Source organism: Hesperophylax consimilis, chromosome 13, assembly GCF_061612785.1.
Source record: "Hesperophylax consimilis isolate HC1 chromosome 13, BYU_Hcon_1.0, whole genome shotgun sequence".
Taxonomy (NCBI): domain Eukaryota; kingdom Metazoa; phylum Arthropoda; class Insecta; order Trichoptera; family Limnephilidae; genus Hesperophylax; species Hesperophylax consimilis.
In genome coordinates this window covers 11,479,867-11,491,643 of record NC_142848.1, presented here as the reverse complement: position 1 = coordinate 11,491,643, position 11,777 = coordinate 11,479,867, and the positions used below count along the sequence as shown (strand labels likewise).

Below are 11,777 nucleotides of genomic sequence, written 5' to 3'. Positions count from 1 at the left end.
TATACCCTGATGAAGTCAATGGTTTGGAAACTTGTTCATAATTTATTTCATTAAATGGTAGTGTATTAAAAGTTTTATATTTTATTTTATTAAAATGATGCCAAGTTGTATTTGAAAACACACACGACAAAGCCTATACATTACCTTCGGTTATATTTTTTTTTGAGTACTGAGCTATCGCGACCACCGTCAATCATCGAACTGTTTTTCTTCAATAATAATTATGGTGTTCTTGTTCCGTGATTCCAGATGAAGCTAGCAATCTTAGCCATGTTCCTGGTGATCGCAGCAGTGGCCGCCGTACCTGTGGTTGAGGAGAAGGCCGACCCGCTGGCCGTGGAGACATCCGAGCAGATAGCGGTGGATAGGGCCGATCCACTGGCCGTGGAGACACCGGAGCAGACCGCGGTGGAGAGGGCCGACCCACTGGCCGTGGAGATCCCGGAGCAGCCCAGAGACCTCAAGCCCGCGGGGGACGACCTGCAGACCGACGCCACCATCTGGGGCCTCGGCTGGGGAGGCCGTCGCCGCTACTACGGGTACGGCCGCAGCTACCCGAGCTGGTACGGGGGCTGGGGGGGAACCCCGTAAGTACCTTTCCATAACACTTTAGCCTCAGACATTTTTCAGCTTAACCTTCTTCATACCGAGATGGATATCTTCCGCTAACAAGATGGCATGCAACGTTACTCGTTTAACGTTTAAAAGTTTCAAAAAATATGGACTTCTTTCAAACATATTCTGACCCTATTTGTTTTGTGTCAAACTCTTCTGTTTTCAATCCGAAACTGATTGTTTCCATCCTAAGCCACAGTTATTCTCTTAAACATTTTATATCTTTTATCGGTAAACTTTTAAAATAGCTGGCCAAGCGCAATGCGAATACGTCAAACATGAAAAAAAACATGGAAGAACTGTCAATTTGCATGAAATTTTGTAACTTTGACAAAAAATGAAACTTTAATGCAGTTTTTAAATTCCCTGGATAGTAATTAAGTTAAATCAAAGAGTTTTTTCAAAAAAATATTCATGTTAAGCGTAGCCAGCGATCCCAAAAGATTACCCTTTATCTTCTGTGTGTACTTATTTATTTCCTTCCCAGACTTCAGGTTTCCCTCTTAAATTTCTAATTTCCTTCTCAAACTTCTGTTTACGCAACTGCTTTGCCATTGTTATAATACGTACCTTCACATTCAAATTGAAAATTTTACTACCCTAATGTTTTGTGAAAAGAATCGGGAAAAAATCTCTAATAGACGCTTTTTTCAAATTTATTTTTAAATTTCCGCAAACAGCTCAATGAATTATAAAACCTACAAAAATGGGATGTAAAATGAAATTTGGGTGGTTTCATAGGCTTTAAACTACAATAAGCAGTTTGTAGGTTTCCATGTCAATATTCGGAGATATGATATTATTTAATGAGAGCTGCTGAAATCTGCATTAGTTAAGGAATTTATTTTGTATTATTTTTTATAATGATAAACTAATTTTTATAAAACAAGGTTTTTTATTCATAGCACAAAGGATAACAAATTATTATAAACAATAATATCCATACATATTGAAAATATCTACGGAGTAAAAAAAATATAATAAGCAGTAATTGTTGATTGAAGTACTAGTACATATTGCATTATTTGGCGTGTTGGAAATAAGCCGACGTAGCTTAGTGGTCCAGAGCACCTGACTCGACATCAGAAGGTGCGGGCTTAATTCCCGTCAGCGGCATTTATTTTTACTCGGGAGATATTTTCAATATGTAAGGATATTTCAGGCGACTAATTATTGCTTATAATAATTTGTTATTTATTTTGTAAATTCCCAATCTCTCGAGTATATTGATATTAAACAATGTGTTATTGTTTCAGATACTATCGCAGAACATACTATAGCTACCCATCCTACGGTTATAGATCTTACAACTATTGGTAAATTCACACTAAAAAATATTTGGTGTTCACCTAGCCACCTGTTACATTCAATCACGGTATATATTATCATCTTACACTAGAGAATAATTTCCAGTCGATTGAAGTAACCTTCAAAACAACAGACTCCTGATTATATTTAGTGTAATTATATGCCATTACATTATAATGAAATTATTTTTTTAAATATTTAATCTGTATGTCTTCCATATCTGTTCATGATGACTGCAATATTAATCTTAAGTACATACTTTTATACAAATAAATAAAGTATTAAAAAAGCTTCCTGTTTTAATTACTCCATTATCGCGTGTGTGTTTACAAAATGTATCATTATCAGTAGATACGATTCCAAATCTTGATTAATGAAAGCATTTACTGGGTGAGTTTCACAGAACTTTCTTAAATATTTTATTGTATTATTTTTTTTTCTTCTTACTTGTTCTTCTGTTATTATGATAAATAAAAATACCAATTAAGGTTGTGTCTCTGTAGCTCTGGTTCAAAGAACTTCAGAATTCGGATTTGCTTTGAATTTAAGTGTCATTATCTTCAAAATTTGAAGTGTTTGTTAGAAGTCATAAAGTACCTACCTGTAATATAATTTTTTTAAACAGAAAATTATTTTAATTACAATTCAAAAAAATGGAACTGATTTGTCGACTACTCAGACTATTTGTGATTTTTCACGGGTTAGCGCTGGTGTACAGTAATAATTTTTAAATGTAGGTAACCAATAAAAAGTTATAATCGTTGAATACCTAACACGTTCAACCAAAGGGCGCAAAGAAGTGTCCACTAAATTGTAATTTACATATATTTACGAACTTCAATGAGAAAATTAGAGATTATTTTTTTTCATTTTATTTTATTTATACAAATATAACATTATTCAAAAAACATATTAAAAACACACAATTTTTACATTTATGGATAAATTTAGACACAAATGTGATAACACTACAATAAACGCTAATAACCCACTAATAAAAAAACAAAACCCACTAATAAACCCACTAATTAAATTTTACACAACTAATAACCATTTTCCATACATTAATGGTTGTTTATCAGTTGTGTAAAATTTAAAATACGTTAATTAGTAAGGCTCAATAATTTAATAACATTCCTAATATAATAATAATTTCTAATTTCTGTGCATAATATTAGCGATTCTCAACCGAAAATTTGAAACAGAAATTTTTAAGAAGGTACGGTTGCAACTAGGACTTGAACCCAAGACCCTGGCCTTGCCGGGGCTCTGCTCTTATTAACTACATTCTACTAGATCTACGATAATATTATCTTCAACAATTAAATATTACACTTTGAGGTTTTAATCATTATGTTATTTTAAAAAAAAAATTAAAAATTGTTGAAATGAACCCGGAATTATTTGCTTTCCAGTGAAAAGACTGCACACATAAAAAAAATTGCACACTTATTTTCATAATAGTTCAACAGCTGTTACGTTTATTTTCTATTGAAAGTCTAAACTATGGTTTGTGTTTTTGGTACCTATCTTTGTGAATTTATCTCAAAATCTTTTAAAAAATGATTTTGTTTGATTATACTTTCAGTTTAAAGTATGAATTAATTGCAGGTAAATAGGACAGATCAAATAATATCAGTTGATTTTTCAGAATTTACTGGCTAACACCGGTTGTAATTTATCGCTTATAAACTGGTTAGGCGTTAATTAAGTGATAGCTAAATGGTGTTAGAGCATTATGTAAATAATCTGAACATAAACAAATTTTATGATTGGCATTGATTTTTTAAAGAAACTTATGATATGAACGCTAATTATTAAAATATGTTAACTAAATAATATAATAAGATAACATCGTGCGTCAAAATAACGCTGAATTTAAAATTAAAAAAAAACACGTAATATAATTTGTTCTATTTATTTGATATATTGGGGACACACAACCATGGGAGAATAACTCCAGTCAAAAATTGTCGCCTAACTATATCCACCAATGAAAAACTCTGAAATTCTATGGAATAAACTTTCAGAGTTTTTATTGGTGAATAGTATAATAAGTAGGCTCTGAATGAGAATTGTACTATCTATATATTGGCATATCTATGGTTAGGACTAATTTGTTTCATACAAAAAGCCCGAAGATATCGATCTTGTTTATTTATGCACACAACATTATTGTAAGTTTAAGACTTGTACATATTTTATGTGCAAAATTGGTTTGTACGTAAAATCCTTTCAAAATAAGGGTAAATAGGTTGCAATCACTTTAATTGTAGGCATTTGCATTAAGAGATTGGTTGATTTGTGGTTGAAGCCTAATAAATGGAATTAATTATGGAAAACTTACATTCAAATAATTAGACGCTATGTTTATTTAATATGTAGTCTCACCAGCTGGTGTATGATGTGTAATAAGGTGTCCAATCATCATAGTGGCTGCACATGTAAGAAAACACACTACATTAGCAAAAATAAACAATAGTTTTATAAGGATTATTACACACTATATGTTGGGGGATATGATAAAAAAATCATAATGAAATAATACTTTAAAAAAATTGTACCTTCTCAACAAAATCACTTTTTAACCTGTTTCTAGTATGAATAGTCGAAGATATATAAAGAAAGTTTCTTTTTACAAAAATCTGTCAAGAAATATTCTCAAATAAAATCGTTAATGCTTAACTTGTGATAAATGGACACCAACTTATAAGTACTAATTTTGAAGCAACCCAAATGCAAAACCCAAATGATATTTACCAAGCCATAAAAATTATAATAATCTCCCTTCTGAATTACGATGTATTAATTATTATTTTTTTATGCTTCCGATTTTGTTGTCCGGGTTAAATCTTCCCCATAGGAAAAACTAAACCCTTCCACTCACTTTTCCACAAATGATCAGCTAGTCAATCCTATTATTATTATTATTATTAATTACGATCAGGCAGAACAAAAAAAAATAAAACTTTTAAAAAAACTTATAAACATTTTTATAAAATTACGTATAAGACATATTACGTACCAAATACCAAACACAATAAAAATCGTGGCTCCCTTGTTATGCCTTTGAGCTCTTCTTTACTGATGAGGTATAGATGATCAAGTCCTTAAATAATTTTTTGTAAAATATATGTGTAAAACTTAATGTAACTATTTTTTTTTATGTTACATTAAAAAATTTAAAAAAAAAATTTTTTGACCAAAGAACGAATGTGATGCTTCAACCTAGCAGAATCTTAATGCCTACGTTGGATCTGTTTAAAATATTCGAGAATCCTAAAGAATACCTTATGTATCGAATATATGATGTATGTAGGTAGATTAAAAAACTAATGATGAACTAAAATATTTAGGAAAACACCCCGAACGGGACCACCCCCATTTAGTAGAAATTTTAAACCCCCAAATGAGGCAGGTAACAACTACTCAACCATCAACATGGATTGAAACTGAGGGAGCTCATAATATAACTATTAACAGGACGCTGCCACCTCAAGAAGAACATGCATACAGCTGTTTAGAATGAAAATCTGCAGAAAATGTGAAGAGAATGAAGAAACAACATTTCATCTACGGTACCTCTCAGATAACTGGGGAGTCATACTGTGGAACCAGGAGACATTAACAAATCTACCAAAATAAATATGCTAGTAGCACTGGGCTAAAAACTGTCAAAGGAATTGGATTAATCATATGCAATTTTATAATGGCTTACGACTTGAGTACTAAAGAGAGCTGCTAAGACCGACTCCGAATCAGTAATAATAAAGTTAAAAATGTGTTGGTGAACTAAACAACTGAGGACTGAGCTACTAACTGTCAAAGGAATTGGATTAATAACGGGGGAATATTATACAATGACTTATTACAGACCGACTCCGAATCAAAAATAATAATGTTAAAACTAGTGAACACTTACGATCCATGTACGTGTCTATGTCCATGATGCACATGTTCTTCAGAAGAAGATGATGAAGACGAAGAATCAGAACTTGCGAAGTCCCAGCTGACCTTTCCTTTGCTTAGCCCGTAGTCAGGGGTTTTGGAGGATCCGGAGGAGCCGAGGGAAGCGAGGGATCCGAGTGATGCGAGGGATCCGAGGGATCCGAGATCGAGGTTGATGGTGGCTGCGGTTTCCAGGTCATCATCTGACTTCAGGTCTTCTGCCTGACCTGGCAGAGAGTCCTTGACTTCGTTGGCGGGAAAGGCGGCCACCGTTGCGACGCACAGGAACGCAGCTAGGATTATGCACTTCATCTGGATACAAACAAGTTACACATTACGCTATACGCATCATGGTTTGACTTATTTCAGCATATAGCTCGCCATATACTACCAATGGGAATTTATGGCGAACTATATACAGAAATAGGCTAAGCCAAAAATAAAGCGCGCTTATAGTGGGGTCTGTGACAGGCATTAACTTTTTTTTTTAAATAATGAAACGGTGAGAATGTATTGAAACTCAGATGAAGTCGTATGGTACCTACCTAATTTCGCTTCCTTAGGTTAGTTCGGGTAGGATAAAAAACATTCTCATGATATTCCAATATATTGGAATAAAGTCCCAAATGCTCCCAACCGTCTGGAACCAGTGAGACTAGGTATCCTTAATTGGAGTAGTGGGAAAGAGAAGGAGATGGGGAAGATGATGGTGGGGAAGATGATGGTGGGGAAGTACCTGTCTATTCACCAAACTCGGAATCAACGTTTCAATTCTAAATGGTGGTATAAGCACCAGGACGATACGAGTTGAAAGTGGTCCATTTTTAATGAGATCACATCAAAATTGTAGAGCACTGAAGAGTATTAATATAGTACTAGCGTAGAACTGTGAAAAATCACGGGATATAATTTTAGTAAATCTAGCTAGGTAGTAAATAACGCTTTTTGAAAATTGAAAAAGCACAGACCCTTGAGAAAAATCACGAAATTTTACTTTACTTGTCAGTATTAACCCTAAAAAATTTTAACAAAAGAAATACACATTTCAAATAAAGAATGAAAATAATTTACTCGTGAAAAAAATATATATTACAGGTAGGTCAAAACAAATCCTACTTCATTGAACCAGGGTTACAAACACTCGCAGACAAATCCACAACCGAAATTAGTATGTTTGAATGTAGTGTTATGCTAAAGGGTTAAACAAGACCCCTGATTCTGGAGAATGACTCCCATCTTAGTTACTGTGTATTTACTGTTTAAACGTAGTGTTATACTATGCTAAAAGGTTAAACAAGACCCCTGATTCTGGAGAATGACTCCCATGTTAGTTACTGTGTATTTACATACCACGGCAGTATAGAAGTGGAAAAATAAAAGTTAATTTGTTCAACTTACCTTTATAAATATTGACAGGCACAATAATTGGAATAAAATTGAAATAATTCTACTTGGAAGCGTTCGATGATGGGTCTGATCGATGATTGATAACTTATTCCACTTCAAAATGCTTTTTATATTCAACTGTGACATAATACAATTCATATGTTAGGAAGGGGTTATTCATACGTTTAACTAATTTCATTGCATAGTTTAATTAAAACTAGTTCAAATCTTCATATTTATGTAATGTACCGACCTCTTAACAAATTGTGGATTAAAAAAAAGATAATCCAATGATGTAACAAATTGGCTTAAGGATTAACATTGATTGGTAGCACATGTTGTGATGATTTCGCCATATTTAAAAGCACGTGCATTAATTTCGATAAAATGAAACAAATAAAAGCGAAAGTAAAAAGAAAAAAATATATATTTGGCCTTTGCGTCATAAATTATAAACCCTAGTAGAGTTTTCAAATTAGAAGTTATTTCTTAGCATGGGTTGTTTTGTAGAATTTTAATAAATCATCAAATTTCAACGTTTATCTTTGGGTTCTGTGAAAGTCTTATTCAAGTTCTGTTATTTTATCATTATAGGCTAGTTGCTGAAATAATAACAGAACTTGAAAAAATCTTTTACCGAACTTGAAAATTAATTATTGAATTTCTCCGAAACTACCCGTCCTAAATCTATTTTGATGCATGTAGCCAGGGTCAAAGGTGTAGCTATAGCATTCACAACGTATTATTTACATCACATTTATAAAAAAAATATTGCAAATAATATTGTTATATTATCCAGGAATGTAATCTACGACTATTATTTTGTTTTTTTCCTTCGCAATACTGAGGTCGACGGCCGTCTGGGGTTTCAACTGGGGTTCAAATCCCGGCGTGCGCGAGTAAATCTTATTCGACAGATTTGAGTTATTACACAATTTAATAATTAAAAATAATGTAAGATATATTTGCGACGTTCCAGAATTTTTTTTTTTTTTTATAGTGAATACCTCACAAGAGTCCCAACTGCTCCCGTCTGGAGCCAGTGAGACTATGGCATCCCCAATTGGGGAATGTTGTGAGGCTGAAGGTAAGTGGGGAAGGGAAAGAGGAAGGTGGGGAAGTGGAGAATGGGAGATACTCTCAGTATCGCCCTGGTTTATACCACCCTACAAATTTGAAACGTTGCTTGAAATTGCTTTAGCCGTGTCTGGCGACGAGATCTGAATAGCCAGGCACTTCCCCACCTTCCTCTTCCCCATATCCTTCTCTTCCCCACTACCATTAATCCTCAAAACACACCTCAATGGTCGATGCAACAGTCTCATCGGCTCCAGGCTGTTGGGAGCAATTGAGACTCTGGTGCGGTATTCACAAAAAAAATTAAATGTCACCTCAAATAACTTAATTGAATAAGCAAAGCTCGTTTGGCTTTGAATGGTCAGACTCGTTTTCTTTTTTTTTATTCCTACGGGAATGTTTTTGCCTAGCCAACTGCAGTAAAAAACTGGGCAATCATATTTTTCCTGACTCCAGGCATCTTCGAATAATTGGTCTTGAAACCAACCATATTATTTTGTTGCTGATTAATATTATAATCCTGCTGAATAAAAAATCATTTTGTTTTATGACTAACTTCACAAAATAAGTTATTTTGAAGGTTGAAAATGTGTTATCTTACGAGAAAAAACAATCTCTGAAGTTTTTATCAATTTATGTAGGTGTTTCATGCATGCATAAAAAAACCATGGTCTCTTAAAAATTAGTTTATTAAAAATAAAAATTATTTTAGTTGCTAACCACAACTTACTAGTGAGTAAGTGTTGTGTTCCCACAAACAGTTCTCCAACTCGTCTTGGAAGGAGATTTTAAATAATAGGTTCTTGTGTTTAAATCAGGGATGTATTAATACTTCGCGTATTACAATGATGACTCGATAGTCGACCTAACTAGAAGCTGGCTAAATGGGATCTGAGAACAGTAAGTTTGTCTGGGAGCATTCTCACTGGCCCTGGCGACTACTGGCCACTGGCTGCCATCTTACGGACTTCCAAGCAAGCTCTTTGCACTGCCCTCTATGAGTGCATCTGTGAAGCTCTTAACTAACTCACTTTTCAACAGTAAGTATATTATATATATTTATATATGTATATATAGTATCATGTCAAAATAACTAAATATAATCAAGGGCGGAACAAAGCGGCGGTAAATAAAACCGGAACGGGCCACCTACAAAAAGTGCGGGAAAACTGCAACACCGATTCCCGCCCAAACTGAGAGGCGCTTTATTCACTGAATTCGGCGAGGATTTATCTGCGTTCACCTATTAGATGGCGACTTTCGACCTACGCTTTTACTGTAATAACATAAGAATAAAAAATTATTTAAGCAATATATAAAACTAAGTGGGTACTGGGTATATTGAATCATTATCATTATTAGTAGGTACATTATATCTATATATTAAATTGTAAGTTTTCATGCTACGTAAACCACCAAGGACGGGTTGTTTCGCGGAATTTTAACAATTCATGAAATTTCAAAGTTGGTTCTGTGAAGGTTCTATTTAAGTTCTATTATCATATCTTTATTGACCAATTGCTTCTCAAAACTGAAATAATAACAGAACTTGAAAATCAATTTTGAAATTCCATGAATTGTTCAAACTCTGTGAAACAACGCGTCCTAAGACATTGTAATAAAAAAATTCAGACCCATGAAAAACCACGGGATGGTCCGAATTTTTGACAAATCAGTTCCAATTTTGAAAATGACTACAATTATAATTTCAAGTTGAAAATTTACTATCGCTTGTCTGCATTTTTCACATTATCAGTATCTTAAAAATGATGCTTAAATTAAAAGCAATAATCTCATCTCAGCTGAAATGAGTAATATTGTAAAAAAAAACAAATAGATTGTATAAAACTTTGTAGCATTGTATACTTGTATTATCAATTATAAATAAATAAATAAAACAAAATTTTTAAAAAGAGACGATCTCGTATTATTGTTTTTAATTATTAATTCATGAATCGGCAAAACATCTTATGTTGTACGATTACATTAGGGTAGCTATAATTTTTTTTATTTGTTATTTATTATTTCGATTTTTATTTTTTTTAATGTCCTTCTGTTATCAATAAAAACTAAAATATTATATTTTAAAAAAAAACTGAAATAAAAAAAATCTCTCCAGCGGGGAATCGAACCCCGGTCTCCCGCGTGACAGGCGGGGATACTTACCACTATACTACTGAAGATGTGCTATTAAGTGCCGTTTATTTAAATGTGTTGAAAATTTATTACGTGCTGCAGGTTGAAGGTATGCATAAAAACAAACTCGCACTTTGTTGTTCACCTGTCTCTCGCAACTCGCAATGATAGTCGCCGGCGCGTTTCAGTTGCCAGTTGCACCTCATATCCCGGTTCGATATGTTTGAGTGGGAAAACATAGAATTTGACCATGATGTTGATAAATTACCTTTACGATTTTAGGCTTCCCAATTAAGATACATATAACATTAAACCTGCATTAAACATTATAATTTTCAGTTTGTAACTTTATTGCTGTATAATATTGTGATGTTAGCACGCACAGAAACACCGTATAAATCATAATTAATGCTATTTAAAAATAATAAAAAAAAACAAATTGAGCGAAAAGCTTGGAGCGAATTGGGGAAGACACTTAATTATATTTGTATATTTAAAAAAAATATTATTGCAAAACATAATAGTACGTATCAGTATTTGATGTAGAATAATCTCCTTTCGGAGAAGTAGAAAGTAGGTACCCATCATTCTGAACAAAGTTTAATCATGTCAAAAAAATTAATTTTTTTGATCCTTATGCTTTTTTTAATAAGTTATATACATTTTCCATTGAGCTATCTTGGTGTTGCCATTTAAAACATTTTAAAACAAATCGCAGCGCCATGTGATTTATTATCAAATTAATTCAGACTGTAAAAAAATTTATTTAATTGACCTAGTGGAAATGTATCCACATTAGACAAGATACCAGATTATCTATCACGGTAGATCGATAAAGGTTTTATCGGCAATGTCGGTAATTTGTAATCGTTTCTGACTGCAGATCCCCAATGAACAAAAAACAGTTCACAACGACCAACAAGTATTCTTAATGTATTCGACGTGAACTGTTGTTTGTACGTAAGCGATCTTTAGCCGTGCTCGGGTACGATGACAAGTTATCGACACTATCGATAAATCCTTTACAGCTCGACTGTGCTAGATACGTTGCGTCGCCGTTGTAAACTGGTATCTGATAAGTTGCGTAGTGTGCGGACTGAGATTAAAATACACAGGATGGCGACTTGAGATGCTGTAACTTTTTTTTCAGTAGCCCCGTGAGCGGATAACCTTTTTGGTTGTTTTTCAAATTGCAAATTTTCTGATTTATTTCGGTATTTACTGTTAAAGTTTTTCTTGCTGACCAAATATTTAGATGGTGAATTATTTAATTACTTCTCCTCTTTATTTTATTTGTACAGTAAAGA

The 11,777-nt window shown here is 33.3% G+C and overlaps 1 protein-coding gene and 1 non-coding gene across 2 annotated transcripts; one reads left to right on the top strand and one right to left on the bottom strand.

Annotated features, from left to right (window-relative positions):
- The first annotated feature begins 253 nt into the window (after positions 1 to 253).
- Positions 254 to 2,154, top strand: LOC149418431 (uncharacterized). The gene is made up of 2 exons (XM_089638489.1): positions 254 to 587; positions 1,872 to 2,154. The coding sequence occupies exons 1-2, from the start codon at positions 271 to 273 to the stop codon at positions 1,933 to 1,935; spliced, it is 381 nt and encodes a 126-aa protein (XP_089494615.1). The 5' UTR covers positions 254 to 270; the 3' UTR covers positions 1,936 to 2,154.
- An 8,291-nt stretch (positions 2,155 to 10,445) lies between these two features.
- On the bottom strand, positions 10,446 to 10,517 carry TRNAD-GUC (transfer RNA aspartic acid (anticodon GUC)). The gene has a single exon. It is a non-coding gene; the product is annotated as a tRNA-Asp (tRNA).
- Positions 10,518 to 11,777: the final 1,260 nt, after the last annotated feature.

Bases quoted from the DNA above. Each gene is read 5' to 3' on its own strand.
- LOC149418431 (XM_089638489.1), top strand. From the start codon at position 271: ATGTTCCTGGTGATCGCAGCAGTGGCCGCCGTACCTGTGGTTGAGGAG. The intron at 588-1,871 runs GTAAGTACCTTT...TTATTGTTTCAG, and splicing joins GGGGGCTGGGGGGGAACCCC to ATACTATCGCAGAACATACT.